Raw genomic sequence first — 24,092 nt, 5'->3', positions numbered from 1 at the left:
GGCAGGGGGATCACTCGAGCCCAGGAGTTCAAGGCTGTAGTAAGCTATGATGACACCACTGCACTACAGCTGGGGTCACAGAGACTCTGCCTCAAAAAAAATAAATAAATAAATAAATAAATAAATAAAGCTCTCATAATTGTCTGATGAGTAAGAAAAGAGACTGGTCACAGTTCTGTCCTTTGAAGTACCTGACAAAGAGTCACAGTCCAAAGGCGGGGGGTTGGATCTAAGGGTCACATGTGCTTTCTGGAATTCCTAGGTCAGATCACAGCCGGGCCAGCTGAGTTGGAGAGCTGGGGGCCAACTCTGTGGCGGCTCTGGCTGTGGAAGGGGACAGGCTGCCTCTGGCAGGCTCCTGAAGAGACTGTGAGTGCAGCCTTGAGTGGAACACAGGCCGTGTGAGGTGATGGAAAGTTTACTAGCCATGTGACCTTGGGCAAGGAGTCACTTTGTCACTTGGAATTCAGTTTCCTCATCTGTAAAATAGGGGGAAGTTCAAAATGACAGCTTCTCTTATGGACCCAATGCTTGAGACCTCCCTAAATTCCTATGTTGAAACCCTACCCCTAATGTGATGGTCTTAGGAGGCGGGGAGGCGGGGAGGCGGGGGGGCGGGGGGGCGGGTGTTGAGAGGTAACTAGGATTAGGTGAGGGTGTGAGGATGGAATCCTTATGAATGGGATCCAGGTCTTTACAAGAGTCCTCAGAGAGCTCACCTCCTCTCCCCACCTGTGAAGACACAGGGAGAAGACTGTGGTCTATGAACCAGGAAGCAGGCCCTCACCAGACACCAAATCTGCCAGCGCCTTAATCTTGGACTTTCTAGCCTCCAGAACTGTGAGAAGTAAAGGTTTGTTGTTTAAGCCACCCAGTTCGTGGTATTTTGTTATAGCAGCCTGAGCTAAGACAGCTTCTAAGATGACACAGCTTTTTTTTTTTTTTTTTTTTTTTTTTGAGACAGAGTCTTGCTCTGTCGACCGGCTGGAGTGCAGTGGCGTGATCTTGGCTCACTGCAACCTCCGCCTCCCGGGTTCAAGTAATTCTCCTGCCTCAGCCTCCTGAGTAGCTGGGATTACAGGCATGTACCACCGTGCCCAGCCAATTTTTGTATTTTTAGTAGAGATGGGGTTTCACCGTGTTGCCCAGGCTGGTCTCGAACTCCTGACCTCAAGTGATCCAGCCACCTCGGCCTCCCAAAGCATTGGGATTACAGGCATGTGCCACCACGCCCGGCCAATACAGATCTTAAATGGGCAACTCTGAGGAGGGGGGCTTCTCGGTCTGAGGGAAAGCCTGCTGAACCCCTACCCCTGGCCAGCAGAAAGCCCTGGGTGTGCTCATGGGACCGCCCTAAACCATGAAGCTCAGCCCAGCCTGTGGGGAATGCTCCACATTCTCAAGATACAAAATCGTAAGCACCGCTCATGCAGTAAATTAAAATCTTACTGATATCATTATGGGGATTGTGTTACATTTATAGATCAATTTAGGAGAAACTGATACTTTTAAAATATCAAGGCTTTTTGCCACTTCCCAACAGAATGGCTATTTATTAAACAATTATTTTATAAACCTTGAAATCATTTTAAAGTTTGCTTCACATAGATCTTGTATATTTAAGTTTATTTCTATGTAGTTTATGGTTCTAGTTCATACTGTAAAGGATCTCTTCTTCAAATATGTATTCCACATGACTTTTTTGTATATAGGTGACTGCGTTTTGTGTGATTTCATATTTTAATAGTTTATGTTTTCACATGCGTTTCTCAGATGTTCAAAATTCTTTTTTTTTTCTTTTTTTTGAGACAAGAGTCTCACTCTGTCATCCAAGCTGGAGTGTGGTGGTGCAATCTCAGCTCACTGCAGCCTCTGCCACCTCCCAGGCTCAAGCAATCCTCCCAACTGAGCCACCAGAGTAGCTGGGACTACAGGTAAACACCACCATAGCTGGCTAGTTTTTAAAATATTTTTTCTAGAGACAGGATTTCATCATGTTACCCAGGCTGGTCTCGAACTCCTAGGCTCAAGTGATCCGCCTGCCTTGGCCTTCCAAAATGTTGGGATTACAGGCAGGAGCCACCATGCCTGGCCAAGAGTCAATGTTATAGATAAATAAATGATAAATTTACCTCCTCAAAAACAAAACAAAGCACAAGCACAGGGGTGCATTCACACACACACACCCTCTCTCCACACATGTACACTCACACAATCACACACACTCTAATACACACACTCTGACACTACCACACTCATGCACATTTGCCCTCTCTCCACACATTTACATACTCACAATCTCTCTCACACACACACACTTTCTATTTCCCACACACACACAAATGGATGCTGATGTGGTTGGCCAGAGCAGGGCCATGAAGCCAGCTGGCCTTCCTTTCACCAGGAGACAAGAGTGGATGCTCCAAGCAGGTCCCAGTTTTCTCTCCCAATTTCCTAAAACCCTGTCCAGCAAGAAAGGCTTCTAGGGAAGTGCTGAAGGTGGAGAAAATAGGATCTGGACTTTAAAACAGCCTTACCTCTGTGTCAAGGCAATCTTCAGCTTGTCATTCTCAGACTTCAGGTGTGTGTTGGCTGGACCGGCGTGAGAGGCCTTTTCATCGTCCGTCCCATTGACACTGGATGCCTGAGTAGAAGATGGGGTTTCACGCCCAGATTCCTGGCCAAAGTGAATTATCTTCACACGTTATTGCTTGTCTGCACATCGGCAGCAAGTTAGGCATAATAAGAAACTTTACGAGTGTGGACGAACCAACTCATCCAACCAGAGTGCAGCAAAGACTAACAAGTTTTTTTTTTTTTTTAAACAAACAAACAAAAAAGAAAACAAAACCTAACAAAGACTATCATGACCAAAGAAAAAGGCACTGAAGAGACCATGTGGAGTTCATAAAGTCTGTGTGCTTTACTGACAAGGGAACACCTGGGCCAGCGCTCAGAGCCTTTTTACTTACGCCTTATGGAGAAACCCAGCAAACTTGGGAGACCTGGTCTCCTGAAATACCACAGGGCAGAAGCCACAAGGGAGGAGGGACTCTCAGAAACAAGGAATGAAAAAGCACATATTAGAAAAGGAGACAACTTCAATATCTTGGGGCTATGGAGAGTTACATCAACACATTCATTAAAGAGACAAGAACCAGGTCCTGTTGTTTCCCGGCTCCCTTACTACTTAGTGCTGTTATGAATATGTTCAAGTGTTTTCCGTAAGTCATACCACTTAGAGGTGAAATCTCATCTGGTGCTAGATAAGACCTAAGAAAGATCTTATTTAGCCTCAAATAAGTACATGGGCAAAGGAAGAAACTAGAAGAGAATGGTGTATAAATCCAAGTTTCAATTTCTGAATTTCAAAAAAAAATGCCATAAACAAAATTAAAATGAGACAAAAACCCAGGGGGTGGGGAGGGGATGGGAATATATGCAGCAGTACATATGAAAAACAAAATGTTGGCTGGGTGCAGTGGCTCACACCTGTAATCCCAGCACTTTGGGAGGCTGAGGCGGGCAGATCACCTGAGGCCAGGAGTTTGACACCAGCCTGGCCAACATAGCGAAACCCTGTCTCTACTAAAAATACAAAAGTTAGCCAGGCGTGGTGGCATGCACCTGTAATCACAGCTGCTCGGGAGGCTGAGGCAGGACCCGGGAGGCGGAGGTTGCAGTGAGCTGAGATCGTGCCACTGCACTCCAGCCTGGGCAACAAGAGGGAAACTCCATCTCAAAATAAAAAAAAGGAAAAAAAAAATATTAGTATCTTTCCTATATTGACAAGCTCTTAGAGTCCTCATCTTTTAGAGCTACATGCTGAAATATTTATGGATGAAATGAAACATCTGGGATTTGCTTTAAAATATGGGGGGGGGAGGGAATGAGTAGGTGCACAGACTAAACAATTGGTCATAATTTCCTAACTGTTAAAGCTGACCTATGGGTACAGGAAGGTCCATTATACAATTATGCCTAGATTTGCATATGTTCAAATTTTTTTGTGTTTAAAAATAAAGCTCTTGAAAATCAATACCACAAAAGATGAACACCTTAACTTAAAAAGGGGTAGGTAATTGATATTCACAAAAGAAGAGAAGCATACAATCGATAAACATAAAAATATTTAATCTCACTAGTAAAGAAGTACAAAATGAAGTCCAGGTGTGGTGGCTCACACCTGTAATCCCAGCACTTTGGGAGGCCAAGGTAGGCAGATCACTTGAGGTCAAGAGTTCAAGACCAGCCTGGCCAATATGGTGAAACCCTGTCTCTACTAAAATTACAAAAATTAGCCAGACGTGGTGGCAGGCACCTGTAATCCCAGCTAATGGGGAAGCTGAGGCAGGAGGATCCCTTGAACCTGGGTGGCAGAGGTTGCAGTGAGCGGAGATCATGCCACTGCACTCCAGCCTAGATGACACAGCGAGACTCTGTCTCAAAGACAGAAGATAGAAGATGAGAGAGAGAGAGAGAGAGAAAGCGAAAGGAAAGAAAGAAAAGAAAACAAAAGAAAAAAAAGAGAAGAGAAAAGAAAAGAAAGACTTTTCATCTGTCAAATTAACAAAGTTTTGCTGATGAGGGTGTGGGAAGAAAGAGCCTTATTCACTGCAGGTGGGAGTTAGAATGGTATATTTCTGCAGGCTAAGTTTGTGGTATGCATCACAAGCTTTAAGAACATCCATACCTTTAACCCAATATCTCCATTTCAAGAAGTTATGCAGAAACCACCAAATGCACAAAGACATGCAAGAACATTCATCACAGTGTTATTTATATTAGTGAAATTTTAGAAATGCAGATGTCCCAAATTATAGGTTAACCAAATAAGCTGTGATACCAACACTAGAATGCTGTCCAGTCATTAAAACAGTTTTGAAAAGGAATAATCATGACATAAAGTTAAAAGGTATAATATAAAATATATCCTGGAAAACTATGTTAGAAAGATACACACCAAAACACTAATAAAATATCTTCAAGTGGTGAGAAGGTAGACGATTTTTATTTCCTTCTTTATAGTATGGTATATTTTTCCTTTATACAATAAACATGTATTGCATTTATAGTCACAAAACAGCCCCACATTAAGTGTTTTTGTAATTAGGCTGCTTAAAAATCCAACTATTTTGAAAACTTAATCAAAGTGTTCATACTCTAAGAGATTCAGGAAACCAAGTAATTGTGTGATTACTAATTTTAAAAAACATACAAGGGCCGGGTGCAGTGGCTCACACCTGTTATCCCAGCACTATGGGAGGCCGAGGCTGGCAGATCGCCTGGTATCAGAAGTTTGAGATCAGCCTGAGCCAACATGGTGAAACCCCATCTCTACTAAAAATACAAAAAAATTAGCCAGGTGTGGTGGCGCACGCTTGTAATCCCAGCTAGAGAGGCTGAGGCAGGTGAATCCCTTGAACTTGGGAGGCAGAGGTTGCAGTGAGCAGAGGTTGCAGCAAGCTGAGATCGCGCCACTGCACTCCAGCCTGGGCAACAGATTGAGTCTCTGTTTTAAAAACAAAAACAAAAATAGTCTTTCTCTCTCTCTTTTTTTTTAATAGAGATGGGGTTTCGCCATATTCCCAGGCTGGTCTCGAACTCATGAGCTCAGGTGATCCACTGGCCTCGGCTTCCCAAAGTGCTGAGATTACAGGTGTGAGCCACTGTACCCAGCCTTAAAAAAATACATACAATAACCTCTATACCTGGGGAACTATCAGGAAGGATAAATACTGCTAAAGATTAGAAACAAAAAGTCATTCCTAAATAATACATATACGTTAAATAACATCTTATTAGGTATACATGTATTTTTAAGGTTTAAAATACTTAGCTTATGCCTGTAGTCCCAGCTACCTGGGAGGCCAAGGCAGGAGGACTACTCGAGCCCAGGGGCAGCACAGCAAGACCCCATCTCAAATAAATATACTTTTGAGAGGGGGTAAATATTAAAACAAAATCTTATCTGGAGAAATTCAGATATTAAACTTAAATATATCACTGTACTATGCGGTATTCTGAAAAAGATAGTATATTAGAAACTTTCTAGACCATGGACAATTTCAGATGCTGAATTTCATAGGTCCTCAGAGATTAATCAAGTAATTAGCATACAAAATTAATGGTATCACTTAATCATATTAAAGATTATTTAGAAAGATTCAGGAAAGTTCCTGTCTACCTGAAATCGAATTCACATGCATTTCCATAGGTCCATGTGGGCATATTTTATATGATGAGGCCAGAACAAGGTATTGCGAAGACAACTCAAGGCAGACATAGGTTCTGCCTTTGTGAAACATCCTGAGCCACACCAAATCTCCTGTCCCAAGGGTCGGCCACAGCACTGACAAACCCAGGGTCCCTGTCAGCATTCTCTCCCTTCCTCTCTGAGCATCGACATATTGGGCTTACTCCCTCCTGGGGCTCAGCAATGCTGGAATTTCTCCCTCCCTGTCTTCTTTGCTGGCTCCCATTTCATAACTGGGCCTATTTCCTAGGGCTCCAGCATCTGCCCTCCTCTCTCCACTGCTTCTTTGTGCACCCGAGGCTGCAGCTACTGCCCCTGTGAGGCTGATGGTCAAGTCTAGAGCATCGATCTTGACTGCTCAAGATGCCCAGGCCTCCTGGTTCTCTTCCTGCACCCTGTCCTCATTTGCAACCCCCTCCCCGGGCTTCCCTGGCCCAGCTATTCTCTCCTTCACAGCCCCCTCGACAATCTTTCTGCCCTCAGTCCCTCCCTGCCTGCCTTACCATCTGCAAGCAAGCCAACCCTCTCAGGTGAAATCCAATTCAACAGTCACAACACACTTCCAACGTCCACCAACTACTCAAGAATAATTAAACAAATAGCTAATAAATAATAAACTACCCAGTAATGAAGAATTCTAGGTCTTCACAGTATCTCCAAGCACATCCCCACGCCTCCCACAGCACACCTCAGCTGCCACCAGGCAGACTCCTGGCTATCTTGCTAGTATATCACACTTACTCCTGCCCCTAAGTCTTCTCTCCTGAAGTCTCCCTTTCCCTGGCTTTCTACATATAACCCTGTCACTAGGTCGACTTCCCCCACCACCACATATACTAATCTAGACATCAGGAAAGTCGGTGTGTTGATTTCAGATTAAAATAGGTCCTTTTCAGTCAATCATCACACTTTAGACAGTCTACTGAATTCCTGGCCAAGCCAGATCTCCTCTGTTAAGACAGAGCTGTTGGAATAACATCTTCCACCTGACCTCTGTTAAAACCGGAGATGAACACAAGGGCTGTCTGACATCAAGTCTCTCTCTTGTGGGCACAAGGTACCCTACACAGAAACTCACCTCCCAGCACAGGCAGGAGACATGCTGCCTCGCCTCTGGCATTTAAACACAGTGACCACAGAATGTCTCTCCTGGGCCAGGATGTGTATTAACTCAAATCACATCAACCATTTTCTGTCAGAAATACAGTACCACATCCTAAAAAATTCAAGAGTCTCATAAAAACATGTCACTGTGATCAGGCTAATAGTTGAAAAAGCCTTCAAAATGACCTATTGTCAAAATTCCCTATTTCTGGCCAGAAGTGACAAGGAACAAAGAGTCCCTATCACCAACCCCACTGGGATTTACTTCATAGACTAAAGTCTTACTTGGGAATGATTACTTGAGGTCTCGATTTTCTCTTGCGTCTTGTCTTTGGCTATCTTGGCAGCTTCTTTCACCTCCTGGAATTTCTCTGCAAACTGAACATGAAGAATAGTTATTAAGGCTTTTATTAACCTCACTCATGGCTGGTATTCAGAACCCACCTTTATTTATTTTGCATCCATTTTAGGCCCATACATTCTGTATAAATCCAGAAGAATTTTATTTGCTATTAAATGAATATAAGGATGTATATTCCAGTAAACAGCACTGGGCAAGGTCAGTTCTGAACCCATATCTAAGCTACTGAAGCTAGTTTGATGATGATGTATTAAAAACAAACTAATACAAAAATGGCAAATGAAATTTGGCTATACCACAAAAGAAATCCACGGAAAACTTCATAATCCATACCAAAAAGATCCAAAACCTCTTAGTGTCATTTTTTTCTAGATGAATACTAAGTATTTAGGAGTGAAATGTCTTGATGCTTATAGTTTAAAGTACTTCAAAAACAATAAAAGAGATGAAGAAATGTGGTAAAATGTTAACAACTGTTAAATCTAGGTGATGTGTATATGGGTGTTCATTATACTATGCCCTCCACTTTTTATTAATATCTTAATAGTTCCATAATAAAACAATTCTTCAAGTCCTGGGACAATCATATCACCCATTAGCTTATTGCCACTGACAAGGTGGCCAATTTTAATTAGCAAATTCATTGTTTGAACAGAGAATAGCCTGTGATAATGGTGGTATTACAAAGTAAGAGCTAAACATGGTTGCAGACAAAACAAAAACTAGCAAGTTGCAAGGCTACCAACAATTCTGCAGGTTTTATTGAGAACTCATTTATTTCTGAGCACAGGCTATCCTCTGAGTATCTTCACAATGCCGACAACAGCGGTCTACTTTAGGAAACCTTGCCAGATAACAGATGTAGGTGAACCCAGCACCCTAGGGTAAGCAGTAAAGGTCAGTCTTTCTGTCCTGGCCTGTGTTGCAGGCCCTGTCAGTAAAGCCACAGCTGGGGAGGCTTCCTATTTAACTATTGCAATGCTGGCAGAGGAAAATCACATTACCTGTTGCTTAAAACACGAGGTCCAGCAGGGATGCACAAAGCCTCCCTCACCTTTTCTTTTTGGGGACCTCTTAAGGAAAAACATCATTATCATGAACTCCTTTGTGGCAGGGTCCACATCTTTCCTCTCTGCACCCTCCTCCCACACCTGGCAGAAAGCAGGGACAGTACAAATAAGTTTGTTCAGTGAATGAACGAGTTTTAGGCTTGCACAGCCCTGTCCACTTTAGGGAAAAAAAATCATGTAAAAGACTTGGTTCTGGTCTTCAAAGGAGCTCCAAGTGTATCTAACAAAAAGATTTTGTTTACATTCAAACATGTGAGAATCAAAAAGAAAATTTCAGACAGTAAGCTTAAAATATAATGAGATAGGATAAGCCCTATGATATGGTTTGGCTGTGTCCCCGAGCTTTGGCAGGATCCCCATGCTGTGTGCAGTCTACAGACTTGGTGACCTGCATCCCAGCAGCTCCAGCTGTGACTAGGAGGGGCCAAGGGACAGCTCGGGCCATGGCTTCAAAGGGTGCAAGCCCAAAGCCTTGGCAGCTTCCACATGGTGTTGGGCCTGCAGGTACACAGAAGTCAAGAATTGAGGTTTGGGAACCTCTGCCTAGATTTCAGAGGATGTATGGAAACGTCTGGATGTCCAGGCAGAAGTTTGCTGTAGGGGTGGGGCTCTCATGGAGAACTCTGCTAGGGCAGTGCAGAAGGGAAATGTGGGGTCGAAGTCCCCCACAGAGTCCCTACTGGGGCACTGTCTAGTGGAGCTGTGAGAAGAGGGCCACCATCCTCCAGACCCCAGAATGGTAGATCAACTGACAGTTTGCACCATGTGCCTGGATAAAGCCACAGACATTCAATGCCAGCCCGTGAAAGCAGCCAGGAGGGAGCCTGTACCCTGCAAAGCCACAGGGGCAGAGCTGCCCAAGACCATGGGAGCCCACCTCTTGCATCAGTGTGACCTGGATGTGAGACATGGATTAAAAGGAGATCATTTTGCAACTTTAAGATTTGACTGCCCTGCTGGATTTTGGACTTGCATGGGGCCTGTGGCCCCTTTGTTTTGTCAATTTCTCCCATTTGGAATAGGTGTATTTACCCAATGCCTCTACCCCCATTGTACCTAGGAAGTAACTTGTTTTTTATTTTACTGGCTCATAGGCAGAAGGGACTTGCCTTGTCTCAGATGAGACCGGACTGTGGGCTTTTGAGTTAATGCTGAAATGAGTTAAGACCTTGGGAGACTGTTGGGAAGGCATGACTGGTTTTGAAATGTGATGACATGAGATTTGGGAGGGGATGGAAAGATATGGTTTGGCTCTGTGTCCCCAACCAAATCTCATCTTGAATTGTAACTCCCACAATTCCCACATGTCATGGGAAGAACCTGGTGGGAGTAACTGAATCATCGGGGCGGGTCTCTCCTGTGCTCTTCTTATGATAGTGAATAAGTCTCAGGAGATCTGATGGTTTTAAAAATGAGAGTTTCCTCCCATAAGCTCTTTTCTCTCATCTCCTGCCATGTGAGACATGCTCTTCACCTTCTGCCATGATTGTGAGGCCTTCCCAGCCACGTGGAACTGTAAGTCCAATAAGCCTGTTTCTTTTGTAAATTGCCCAGTCTTGAGTATATCTTCATCAGCAGCGTGAAAATGGACTAATATACCCTATCAGATACATTTTAAATAAATAATCATTTTTAAAGGTGTGGTATTAGTAGATGCATGATGGAACAGAACAAACAGGTGAGAAATGGGCCTCAACTTTTATACAAAAAATTAGCTTATGACTAAGGGGGAAACAGAAATTAATGAGGAAGATTATTCAACATATAATTGAGATAACTTTAGTAAATTGAGAGAAATGAATTTAAATCCCACAAACCTGTAGCATGATAAATTATTGATGAGTTAAAGGGGCAAGAAAAAGAAAATCAAACTTTAAAAAATAAGGATGCTTCTGAAGAAAAAAAAATTCTGGATGCAAACAGAACTGAGCATGTATCAAGCTTCTGCTTGAGAGGTGGGTGGATAATTTTCTAAACTTGGAAGAAATTTCTTAAAACCCACAAAAGTGACAGACTTCACTACATAATAATTTAAAGCTTTTGAATATAAAAGGAAAAAAAAAAAAACTAAACCAGAAGGGAAACAACAGCCTTGGGAAAATATCTATAGCTAAGCTAGTACAACAGAAAAAGGGCTATTTTCTTTAGTATGGCAAGAGTTTGTACAAACTGAAAAGTATGACAAGCCCAGTAAATAAATGGCAAAATTCAGGAATAAAAAATGCAATAATAACTTATAGAAAACACCATTCAGCCTTGTTGGAAATGTAAATCAAAATAACGAGGTACCATTGTTTGCCTGTGAAATGAGCAAACACTAAAGACAATTAGATTCCCTGTGCTGGCAAGATATTTCTGGTAGTGTTGTGTATTGGTGCAGCCCCACTGAGAAACTATTTGGAAATATGTCTTGTTAGTGAAAAAAACATTCATACCTACTGACCCAGTGATACTGCTTCTGGGAAACCATTCTGCCAAAATAATTGAGAATATGGGGGGAAAAAAGGCCCTCAATACCAAGATGTTAATTCCAGCATTGTCTACAAAAATGGAACACTGGAAACAACCAAGTGGGCCCTAGGAGAATGATAGAGAGAAACTTCCTCTCAAAGCCTCCAACTAGCAGAAGAAAACTGCCAGTCATGAGAGCCGCCTAGTAATTGTCCTTTGGTGAAAAATTGCCTCCCTCCAAGTCTTGCATTTTCTAATATTTCCCCCTTATTCTTAAAAAATATATATATATGCTTGTAAATTTGGAAAATACAATTTAGAAAAAAATATTTTTTTTCATATGATTGTTGGCTGCATGTATGTCTTCTTTTGAAAAGTGTCTGTTCATGTCCTTTGCCCACTTTTTAATGGTTTTTTTATTGTTGTTGTTGTAAATTTAAGTTCCTTATAGATGCTGGATATTAGACCTTTGCCAGATGCACAGTTTGCAAAAATGTTCCCCCATTCTGTAGGTTGTCTGTTTATTCTTTTGATAGTCTCTTTTGCTGTACAGAAGCTCTTTAGGTTAATTAGATCCCATTTGTCACTTATAAGTAGGAGCTAAATGATGAGAACACATGGACATATAGAGAAGAACAACACACACAGAAGCCTATTGGAGGGTGGAGGGTGGAGGATAGGAGGAGGGAGATGATCTGGAAAAATATATTTTTTAACTTTTAAGTTACATAAGTTATATATACCACTTATTTATTATATATATATATATATATATTTTTTTTTTTTTTTTCCCCTTTTGAGACTGAATCTTGCTGTATCTCCCAGGCTGGAGTGCAGTGGTACGATCTTGGCTCACTGCAACGTCCACCTCCCGGGCTCAGGTGATTCTCCTGCCTCAGCCTCCTACTGAGTAGCTGGGATTACAGGCATGCGCCACCAAGCCCGGCTAATTTTGTATTTTTAGTAGAGACGGGGCTTCACCATGTTGGCCAGGCTAGTCTCAAACTCCTGACCTCAGGTGATTCGCCTGTCTTGGCCTCCCAAAGTGCTAGGATTAGAGGCATGAGCCACTGCGCTCAGCTATATATATATATATTTAGACCTACGGTCCCATTGAGGTAGGAGGCAGGACTCAACTCTGGACTAGACGGAAGACTGGTTAATGGGCTCACCAGAGCCATGACAGTTTACTCATTCCCTGGCAATGACCTAGAAGTTACCACACTTTTTTTGGAAATGTTTGAATAACCTGCCCCTTAATTTGCATGTAATTAAAAGTAGGTATAAATGCAACCACAGAACTGCCGCATAGCTGCTCCTCTCGACACACTGCCTACAGGGTAGCCCTGATCTGCAGGAGCAGCCACAGGGCTGTAACACTGCCACCTCAATAAAGCTGTTTTCTTCTACCAGCAACTCACCCCATAATTCCCTCCCGGGCAAAGCCAAGAACCTTCCCAGGTGGAGCCCCAATTTATGAGCTCCCCTGCCCTGCAACACCATCATCCAAGATAAGAACAAACCACATAATCTTCTGATATTTTTCTGTCTGTATATATGCATTCATTACCTACATTTCTTTTAAAATAGATTATATATCTCATTTTATGGCCTCTTTTGAAATAAACAATATGATATTAATACTTCCATGCAATTACATGATTTTCTACTAAACATCTTTTTTTTTTTTTTTTTTGAGACAGAGTCTCACTCTGTCACCCAGGCTGGAGTGCAGTGGCGTGATCTTGCTCACTGCAACCTCTGCCTCCCGGGTTCAAGTGATTATCCTGTTGCAGCCTCCCAAGTAGCTGGGATTACAGACGCCTGCCACCACACCTGGCTAATTTTTGTATTTTTAGAGGAGACAGGGTTTCACAATGTTGGCCAGGCTGGTCTCGAACTCTTGACCTCAGGTGATCCACCCGCCTGGGTCTCCCAAAATGCTCCGATTACAGGCGTGAGCCATCACGCCCAGCCTCTATTACACATCTTGATCGCTACATATTACCCTGAAGGATACACTGCAGTTTAACCAATTTCCTACTACTGGATGTTAGGGCTTTTAAATTTTTTTTATGTTATAAATGATGCTGCAATCTTTGTACTGATATCCTTATACTCAGTTACAATTGTTTCCTTAGAATAGATTCTTGTCAATGAAATCCATGGATCAAAGGATATTCAAATTGCAAAGGTTTCCGAAATGTATTGCAAAATTCTCACATCTTCATTAAGGTCATTTTTTGGTACTTATTAAAATTGTGGTAATAATTTTAAACAAAATCATTATCATGATAGAAAATGAAACCATTACTGTTTGATTTCATTTGTGGCTTCTTTTGGCCTTAGCCATTGAAGACCTGAGGCAAACACTACTGTTTGTTTATTCAAAATCTGTTTCTTTTCCCACAGCTTAACAGAGTCTCAAGTTTTTCTGGAGCAGGAAATTTCCTAGGTGCTAGAGAATGAAAGCTAGTCTAAGCCAATATGGAAATCCGTTTCCCTGGTTTTTGGTGGGGTAGGGGAATGGGCTAGGGACCCAGCATTGATAATGGGGCCCCAGAAGTCTGCCAGGGGGGTTGCTGTGGTACCAGCCTCTTCCTCCTCCCTCTCGCCAAGAATGCAGGTGTGATGGGTAGAGCTTTAGAAGCCATCTTATCACCACAAAGGAAAGGCCGATAAAAGAAAAAAGAAACAAATGAAATCCATGCAGATCGTCAGACCCAACATCATGGAGCCACTGTACTAGCAACCACCTGCCTCAGGACTTCTTCACATGAGAGGAAATTATCCCATGTATTTAAGCACGGTGATTAGGTTACCTGTTACTTGCAGCCAAAAGCTTTCTACCTAAAACATGTCAAAATAATTATTAATATCCTCCATTTTAAACATTAGCTGTTAAATCAGGACCCAGAAAGGGAGGAGATAAAATAATGTTCTTACGATACTGAGTGAATAAAGTGACTACATGGGGACAAATTTGAATTACAGATGCAATCACTGAAGTGGGTCAAAAGCAAATGCCATGCACGTATCGGGGTTTGGCCAGATCAACCACGGTGCACTGGCAATGCCATCCTGGGTCGCTCCCCATTAAGGGCAGAATATGTTTCCTTCTGCCTGTAATGAATAAGATGGAACCAAACTTAGAACAGTGACAACTCGAGGTCAAATGCCAGAAAGAAACTAAACTTTAACCACTGGCTCATTCTTATATTTGTTCCTCCTTCTGTCTCCTTTCATAAGCTCTTCCTTTTATCAGCACATGCAAGTGCCTTTTCAATTTCCTTCAGTAGGCTGGGGTTTTATGTCCTCTCCAGTGGGTGGACAGACGAGTCCCAGTTTACTTCTGAGAAAACACAGCTTCTACTATTTTTGGACAGCCTATCTAAAGAGCAGGAAATTGCCCTGTAATAATACTTTTTGGACTGTGGTTGGGAAATAGTCCTTATAATGGAGCAGTTAAGACCAAGGCATCTATTTTCTTTCTGGGGGGTAGAGAGGGAAGTATGTATAAAGTGTTCTTAGATGAAAATGTCCACACTGGTGTTCCTTTCTCTAGCCTAGTTATAGTGCTTGATTACCATTTCCCTACAGGGCTGTGGGTGGTTGCTCTGGGAAGTCAGGAATACTCAGCCTGGCTGTCCCCTCAGCACACGCCTTGGGAGCCCTGGAGGCCAAGTTCCTCTGTGCTAGCTAACTGTCACTTGTTGAGACGGCCAGACTCACTTCATGATAATTTATCAGCGTGTGGTTAATCATTTCCTTCAGAGGGCAGGGGAAGAAGTTGATTTGAAACATTTGGACAAAGGGGTTATCTGAGGGCTTCTCTGACAAGTCTTTGTGACGACGGAGGTTGTGGGCACCGAGCAGAACTCCAGCACTGCACCAGAGGCTGAGTGGCTTGGCAGGACGGTGCACTCCTCCTTAATGATAGGACATTTTCTTCTGTCTGGGAAAAATTAGAGGTGGCCATCCCTGGAAGCCAGCACAGCTCAAGGTCTCTTCAGTTCTCAGAGAGGCACAGAGCATTTAACTTGGACAATGTGTTCTGGTTTTCGTGGGGAGTTCTTGCTGTCGATTCTTTTCATAGAAACCTTCCCCCTTTCTACCTAGCTGCTTGGGTTCCTTTAAAGATTGAAGAAATTGTTCCAGGCAGCTGTGAGTGATTCTCTCAAACCATCCTTGGCTTCGGGGAAGAACTTCCAGCCCTGGGAGGGAACAGGAGCACATGACCAGGATGGGCCTGCCAGGGATCACATCTTGGACAGAAGCTCCCAAGCCTATTTGCCTGGATATGAGGCAGGTGTGGGAAGGGGCCACTCGGCTGAGGGGAAGGGAGTTCCCAACACACCCTTCCTCACCAAGGACCACTTCAGGAGCGAAAGACATACACCCCCATTACCCCCTCAGACAGAGGTTCCAGCTAATTATTCTTTCAACAAGTCACCATCACATTTGCTTCTGCTTTAAACAAATTCTCTCTGCTCCTCACAGCACCTGTTCCTGTTCCTCTTCCCCATTTCAGAAAACGGCCTCACCACCCTCCATCCCTCATCACCCCAGAATCTCTTCTTCCTCTTCTATTCACCCCAGTTTTGCCAATATTTGTGCCTCGGTATTTTTAAAATTTCTCCAACTCTTAACCCTTCATCAGTTCTACCCTGGACTAAAACAATCTAATCTGACTTGCTGCCAGAAAAAATTCTACCTAAAATGCAAATCTGAGCATTTTCCTTCTGGTCTTAAAATCCTTCTCAGGCCGTAGGACAAAGTCCAGAAGCTCTGGCATGACCAATAAAGCCTTCCACGACTGGACCTTAGCAGCCTTACCCACCCGAAAATCCTGGACACTCCATCAACAGTGAACTCTCCACAGCTTCCCTCACACACCTCACAGTGTCACGACTTCCCTCCAGCTATCCTGTTGTCGGGCAGACGATGGAAAAGGGAAATCTTCCCTGTGGACAAACCCCGAACATCTCATGGTGCCACATGCACAGCAGAGGTGGCCTGGATTTGACATCTCAGTGGGAATGGTTAAGGGCCTAGCTGCATGAGGAGGAACCGGGAAGAAACAAGGTGACAAAGAGGTTTGAGAAACAGCAACATCAATGGGTCCAAATGGAACCAGAGCCTGAAAATACTCATGTTCCATATGCATGCTCTTCAGAGGCCTTTACAGCAAAACAGAATATTTCGAACTAGGTGGCAGGAGGGGCTGTTCTATGGATACCCAGTCATTCACTTTCTCCAGGCAGCCTGGTACTTGCTCAAAAGACTTAAGGACACACTGGCCATGGTGCCAGGGAAAAAGGCACCAAATGGCCTTGAAAACACATACTCCTGCTCTCCACAGCCACCCTGACTCCTGGCCCTGCTGAACATCCTACTGTCAACACAGTGACCCACGCCAAGCATCACACCTCTAGGCACCAGCCAGCTCCCTGGTGAAGGCTGATTCCACTGGGCCCCTTCTTCCAGGGAAGACTGATTTATCATCACCAGAATAGACACTGCGGACCGCCATGCCTCTGCCAGCCCTATCAGCCAAAGATTTACCAAATACTTTCTGTCCCACATGACACTGCTTCAAACCAAGTGAGGCTGCAGAGAACTCACTTCTCTGCATATGAAGTGAAGCAATAGTGACTGCCATAGGATTCTCAGCTCCTCCCAGGTACCGTATCAGCCAGAAGTGGCAGGCCTTGCAGAACTGTGCTGCACTCGTGCCTGCTGAACATCCAGGATCACAGCACACAAGCCCAGGAAGTGAGGGATTGTGGACGGAGAGGACGTCTCCCATAACTATCTCCAATGACCTGCCCTCGAGATTTTTGCTTTTTGTCCATGTTTCCAGGCCCTGGTGATCTGGAGGTTTTAGCACTCAGGAAAGAATGCTTCTGTAAGAGGGCGGCACAAGGGTGGATGCTCAGAGTGCCATCAGGCCATTTTGGGCTTCTCAGGCTTCTAAGGAAACAGAGTCTTCGTGGAAGTACCTTGGGATGCAGAGGAGGACAGTCTGTGGGGTATCCCCACTGGGGCGCTCATTTGTGACTGGGTATGGGATGGCCGGATCTGTGCGCTGGGGACCTCCTTAGAAGTGTGTGTGTGTGCACACATATATGTGAGTATACACACACATGCACACACACTGGACAAAGGAAGGGGACCAGTTAGCAGGCCTCTGCTGTGGGAGGCTTCCTGACTCACCCTAATTTCCCCCTCTTTGAAAACTGTCTTCAATACACACAAGTAACCCAAGCAGTCAAGTCTGTTCTAGGCAACTCTGTCAATTCCCCAAGAATCTGGAAATTTGTGAAGCCCTGAAACAAGGGCCACATCTCTGCATCCTCAGTGCTGAGGATGGTGTCAGCAGAGCAGAGGCTGGGTCAGCACTTGTCCAGCCAGTCAGTCAGATGTTCACAGCAAGGGTCTAGAGAAAAACAATTCTTAGAGCCAAGCTGCCAGAAGCAAGTCTGGCTCTGGCCCTTCCCTGGATTTGCAGCTCTCTCCTGCACTCCTTGAGAGACTCCAACATTCTTCCAATAAATTTCTTTGACTTGTAAACTAGTCAGTCTTACCTTAAACCAAAATATTCTAAATACTTACAAAGGGCTCTTCTACCACCCTAAAAGGAAATGTAGTCTCTAAAACGGCTCTCAGCCCCTTTAAACTGCTGAGTAAGGCCTCTCAGAGGCGATCAGTTTATTCCCTCAGTTCTTGAGGTTCTCCAAGTCTGTGGTCAGCCATGATTTGCTCCTCAACACCTTTCTAACCATCCAAGGAGTTTGTCCCAGGCCCCTTGGAGAAGTGACTTGGAGCTATGAATCCTCTCCCTAGAAAAAAAGTAACATACACACACCACTGTGTGGCATTTTAAGGCACGTGGGGAGTCCAAGCTAAGCGCTTCCATTATGCATCACCTTACTCCCCAAGAGCTCCAAAAACAGAGTCACTGACGTTGATGGCTGTCAGAGACAAAGTGTGCCTTACTTCAAAAGGGGTAACATGCTTATTTCATCAAGATGCATTCTTGGCAGCAGGAACACAGTCTCTTCCTTGGAAGTCCTATAGTAACAACCCTCCGATAACTGTGCCCTCGCACAGGAAGGTCACCTAATCCTCAGAGTCCTGAAAACCCAATGGATCTGGTTTTGGCACACAAGCTGGCACTCAGTCTGTGCGCTGATACCGCCGGGCACAGGGAGCAGTGGCTGACACCTGGAGGGGAGGATGGACTGGCCACACTGCAACTTCAGGCCCCAAAGCAGCATTTGTTAGATACGAATTTCCCTTCCCCAGATGACTTCAGTGAACCTGGTATTTCAAAAGGGCCTCTGCTTTGGCAGCCCCGTGATGCCAGGAGGAGTGAAACCAAAGACCAGAAAGGAATCCTGCTCACCAAGGGCACATCCCTCGGCGGGCAATCACTGATGAGAATGGCATCTGATGCGGGATTTACTGCACTGTGGATAGGACCAAGTTACCTTTGTCAGCTGCTGCTCAGAGGAAAACCCCAAACCAAACACCGTGTTGGCTCTGCTGTCGGCCCACTGCCCAAACTTCTGCGATGTTTTGGTGAAGGTCATATTCGGTGTGATTGTGCTGTTTATGATCACCTGCAGAGAAACAGCCCAAAGAGTGAAAATTTAAACGTTGAATGAGACAAAGTCATTCCTTAGAAAGTCTTCTGTTGGCAAAGCCAGTGCTTCAAGCCTGTATCCCCTGCCCTGTTAAATTTGGTCCCGCGTTCTCCTGGAACAACCCGTGCTGAGTCAGATGAACAACCCAAGCTGAGTCAGATACACAACCATGAAAAGGGGCAACTTCAGAGACTTAACAGTCAGTCTAAAATAAGATCCTACACGTTATCCGTGGGAGAAAGTCTCTCCTAAACAAAGAATAGTTTCCCAAACTGCTATTTATTTCCCCAAAGCTGCCACGCATCAGAGTGCCCTTAATGGCTAGCCATGTCCCACATTCTCGGAAGAACTGCACTATGTTGCTTTATGAGTCACCTGGAGCCCCAGTGTCCAACTCAAACAATTGAAAATCTCTATAAGCAATTGAGGCCTGCTGCTTCCCAACAGGAAGGAGCAGGTACAGTCCAATTAGGATAATTTGTGGAGGGTTAATTGACAAAGAAACTAATTATACGGGTGTGAGTGGGGTACAGGGAATCTGTAAGGATGGTGCAGCAGCCTAGTGCTAGCTGTCACCACTCCTTGGCCTAAAAGAATGAGGGGATGGAGAGGCTACAGACCCTGGGAGGGGGAGGGGTCACGTAGAGCAAGCTACCTGTTGGGGGACGCAGTCAGCACATGGCAACCTCACAGGAGTGGGGAATTGGGGGAGCAAACACCCTCGCCTCTCTCCCTTTGATTTCCACTTGCCATTGGATAAACCCAGCTAGAAGCCAGAGGGCTTGGGAGCCCACTGATGTCTGCAAGTTAGCCCCTCAGGGACCAGAGCAGTGTCAAGAAGGGTAGAGGATGAATCTGAGGTGGAAGGGTAAGAAGATAATATCTAGCACATGGTACATTTATTCATTCAAACATTTATTGAACATTTACTATACACCAGACATTCTGCTAATCAAAGATACAAAGATGAATGAGTCAAGGTTCCTGGTCTTTCAATGGCAAGTAGTCAGGAAGAGGGCAAAGACATCAAACAATTGATAAGGGTTATAAAATATCAACAATGGCTTACTCAGTAGAAATCATTGCAAGCCCTAAGACTCTAAGAAACACTCAGGAAAAAATACTCTTGGAAATAAAGGATTACTGGGTGTCTATGTAAGGGCAGGGTAGCAATAACCACTGGCTGCTTCCCCATCAGATGATCTGAACAGGGAATAAGAGCAATCTAAGTAAGTATTCTAAAGAGTGAACCTACCAGCAATTTTACTTACTAAGGTTGTTTATTCTCAATGGTCAACTCAGAACACTTTCCTTGTAACTGATAAAACAGAGAAGAGAAAAAAAGTTTGAATGGCATAGGGCTTGCTTTCTGTGGTGGGAACCTGAGTCTACTATTTTGCTAAAGGACAGACCTTCCAGATACAAACCGTTGCCTTAACTAAAGGGATCTAGACAGTAAGTGACAGCTGTCAGTAGTAACAGAAGTATCATTGCTCTTGCTAGATCTACATTTATCTATCTATCAGACTATTGAGTTTGCTGATAAGCCACTGGCTCAAGAGAAAACCTTAGCTTAGCTGGTAAAATAATTTTTAGAATACTAACAACAGCAATTACTATTTGTTGAACACTTATTGAGTGCCTCATTTATATTAGTTCACTTAAACCTTACAACGAGCCTATGCATACGACTATTCCTTCATTTCACAGAAGTAACTGAGATTTGGGAAAGTTTTTTTGTTTGTTTGTTTGATTTTTTTGAGACAGAGTCTTGCTCTGTCACCCAGGCTGGAGTACAACGGCATGATCAAGGCTCACTGCAACCTCTGCCTCCTAGGTTCAAGCGATTCTCCTGCCTCAGTCTCCTGAGTAGCTGGGATTACAGGTGCCCGCCACCACACCCGACTAATTTTTGTATTTTTAGTAGAGAAGGGGCTTCATGATGTTGGCCAGGCTGGTCTCAAACTCCTGACCTCAGGTGATCCGCCCGCCTTGGCCTCCCAAAGTGTGGAATTACAGTCGTGAACCACCGCACCTGGCTGAGATTTGGGAAAGGTCAAACTAACTTGCTTAAGGTAACACATTAAAGCTGGCCAGTAGGAGACTCTAGAGATAAAAACCCAGTTGTCTGACTCCAAGACTTGTCCTATAAACTTCTATATCATGTTGCTTCTCATTTTATACACGATGAAGGAAACATTACTGCCCCTCTTCTTTTCCCCATCTATGAAGTACTGATGTTCATGTGCTACGGTCCAGCTGACTTTTCCTTTCTTTATAATAACCCTTCCATAATGCCAATGTCCATCTGAGTCAGGACATTTTACCAAATGTTTTCCATCTGGAAAACTGAATGCAACATGAGAAGTCAAGAGATCTGCCTACTGTCACTGGACACTATCAAGAGATGGGGGCAGGGAAGCAGGGCGTGGAAAATGGAGATCTCAACTACTGGCAAGTGTAGGGGAAAGCTATGGGACCTTGGAGGGTGGGGGGATTCTGGCTCAGCCCCAAGCAGGGCGGATATGGTGGAACCAAGACAGACCTAAGGAAGGTGTGTGGCTGGGAGCTGGATCAGGATGGATCACGTGACCCCAGAAAGCCAACCCTGGTCATCTCTCAATTACCAGAATCCTGGGAGGACAAAGCAATGACTACATCCATTCAGAAACTGGATTCACTTTAAATCTTGCTGCTACTTCACTGCAGGCCTATGCCCCTAGGTCAGTCACCACACCCCAAGTCCCCTTGAAAGGCAGTGGAAAGAGGCTGGCCAGAGTATAGGATATGGCTCTTAAGCTCACCCCATACAGGCTATCCCAGAGGCAGTCAAGCTAGAATAACAATGGTGATACCCCCTGCTATTTCCTTAAAACTTAGTTTCTAGGGCGCTTTTTCACAGTCTTTAACCCCCATTTTTTTCAGATGGCGAAACTGAGGCTTAACAAGGTCAAGGGACCTGTTCAAGGTCATAAAACTAATAAGTGGCTAAAAAGAATATAATGTATGTCTTACTTACAAAGCAACAACGGACTGATTTCAAGAGCTAAGTCTATTTACGATGGCTGGAGGTTCATTCAGCTTCTTAAATCTGTAGACTCATCAGTTTTTAGAAAATTCTCATTCTCTCCATGAATATTGCTTCCGCTCTATTCTCTCTCCTTGCTTCTACTTCTGGGACTCCAATTACAGACATGCTAGGCCTTTCATTTTTCTTTGAGATAGGGTCTTGCTCTGTTGCCCAGGCTAGAGTGAAGTGGCACAAACATGGCTCACTGCAGCCTCGACCTCCTGGGCTAAAGTGATCCTCCCGTCTCAGCCTCCCAAGTAGCTGGGATTACAGGTGTGCACCACCATGCCCAGCTAATTTTTGTATTTCTTGTACAGATGGGGTTTCGCCATGTTGCCCTGGCTGATCTCAAACTCCTGGGCTCAACCAATCCATCTGCCTCAGCCTTCCGAAATGCTGGGATTATAGACAGGAGCCACCATGCTGGCCATGCCCAATATTTTTTACACTCATCAATTATTTTTCCCTGATTCTTGGTACTCTCTGATTCTATTTGGGTATTTTCTATTAATCTGCTTTCCAGGTCACTAATCCTGGCCACTGATGTCTCCAATCTGCTGTTAAATCTATCCATTGTTATCTTAATTTCAGACATTGTTATTTTTTAGTTCTAGAATGTCCATTTGGCTCTTTCAAAAAAAATTCTAAGACTCTGGGAGTATTCTCCTTCCTTTCATCTATTTTGTCCATTTTCCCTCTGTTTCCTTGAATATATTAATCGTAGTTTGCAGGCTCATGCCTGTAATCCCAGCACTTTGGGAGGCAAAGGCAGATGGATTGCTCAAGCCCAAGAGTTCGAGACCAGCCTGGACAACATGGCAAAACCCCATTCTCGACTAAAAATACAAAAATTAGCAGGGCATGGTGCTGTGCACCTATAGTCCCAGCTACTCAGGGGGCTGAGGCAGGAGGATTACCTGGGGCTCGGGAGGTCAAGGCTGCAGTGAGCCGTGATCGTGCCACTGTACTCTAGCCTGGGTGACAAAAGTGAGACCCTACCTCTAAGAAAAAAAGAAAGAAAGAAAATAAAGAAATCATAGTTTGCAATAGCATTGTCTTAAAAAAAAAACAATCTGCATACCTTAATTTTAAAATATTTTATTGCTAAAAAATGCTAAGGACCATCTGAACCTTCAGCAAATTGTAATCTTTTTGCTGATGGAGGGACTTGTGTCGATCCTGATGGTTGCTGACTGATCAGGGTGGTGGTTGCTGAAGGGTGGAGTCATTGTGTCAATTTCTTAAAATAAGACAACAATATTTGCTGCATTGGTTGATTTTTCCTTTCACAAAAGATTTCTCTGTAGCATGCAATGCTACTTGACAGCACTTTACCTACAGTAGAACTTGCAAAAACAATGTCCACTACCAACAGAATGGATAAATACACTGCAGTATTTCCATACAATGAAATACTAATCCAGCAGGAAAATTAACCGAGGCTAACCAAATTGATCAGCATGGATGAATCACAAAAATTTAACATTAAAAAAAAAAGAAGGAAGTTACAAAAGAACACATACATTATGAGTCTCTAGTATGATTCTATTCATATAAAGGTCAAAAACAGGTAAAACTGAATAACAGATTATTTAGGGCAGGGGTCAGCAAACTATAACCCTCAGGCCAAATCTAGCCTATGGCCTATTTTTGTAATTAAAGTTTTATTGGAAGACAGCCATGCCCATTCATTTACATATTGGTCTATGGCTGCTTTCTGGCTACAAAAGAGTCAAATATCTGCAGCAGAGACTGTACAACCTGAATAAAAAGCTTTTTAAAAAATTACTCTCTGACCCTTAGAGAAAAAGTTTGCCAACTTCTGGTTTAGCGATATATACACATGTGGCAAAACTATGCAGAAAAGCAAGGGAATGCTTAATACACTCTTAATAGAGTGGTGATCTCTTGAGGAGTGGATGGGAGAGCATCTAATTAGGGAAAGGCCCATTGAAGGACTTCTGAGGTATTAATGAAAGACGTACTTCCACTGGGTGGTGGGTACATATGGGTTTGCTTTATTATTAGACATTGAATGGTACCTATTAATACAAATGGTTAAAAATAAAGTCTACAAACCCATAACAAAGTTGTTAGGGAGGCTAATCTTCAGAGTGGGCAGAGGCTTATG

The 24,092-nt window shown here is 43.7% G+C and overlaps 1 protein-coding gene across 9 annotated transcripts in view; it reads right to left on the bottom strand.

The window, feature by feature from the left end:
- Positions 1-24,092, bottom strand: part of HOMER2 (homer scaffold protein 2) — a 133,404-nt gene that overhangs the window by 9,353 nt on the left and 99,959 nt on the right. For 6 of the 9 annotated variants that reach the window (XM_016927306.4, XM_016927309.4, XM_016927305.3 and 3 more), the window contains exons 3-5: positions 18,736-18,867; positions 7,646-7,738; positions 2,538-2,677 (exon numbers count right to left, since the gene is read on the bottom strand). In XM_016927306.4, coding sequence (XP_016782795.1) covers positions 2,538-2,677; positions 7,646-7,738; positions 18,736-18,867 — 365 coding nt within the window. The remainder of the gene's footprint in view (positions 1-2,537; positions 2,678-7,645; positions 7,739-18,735; positions 18,868-24,092) is intronic. The other 3 variants (XM_024349348.3, XM_016927307.3, XM_016927304.4) reach the window with 1 other exon arrangement.

This window comes from Pan troglodytes, chromosome 16, assembly GCF_028858775.2.
Source record: "Pan troglodytes isolate AG18354 chromosome 16, NHGRI_mPanTro3-v2.0_pri, whole genome shotgun sequence".
Lineage (NCBI taxonomy): Eukaryota > Metazoa > Chordata > Mammalia > Primates > Hominidae > Pan > Pan troglodytes.
Note: the sequence above shows the minus strand (reverse complement) of the source record. Positions and strands in the feature narration are given on the sequence as shown.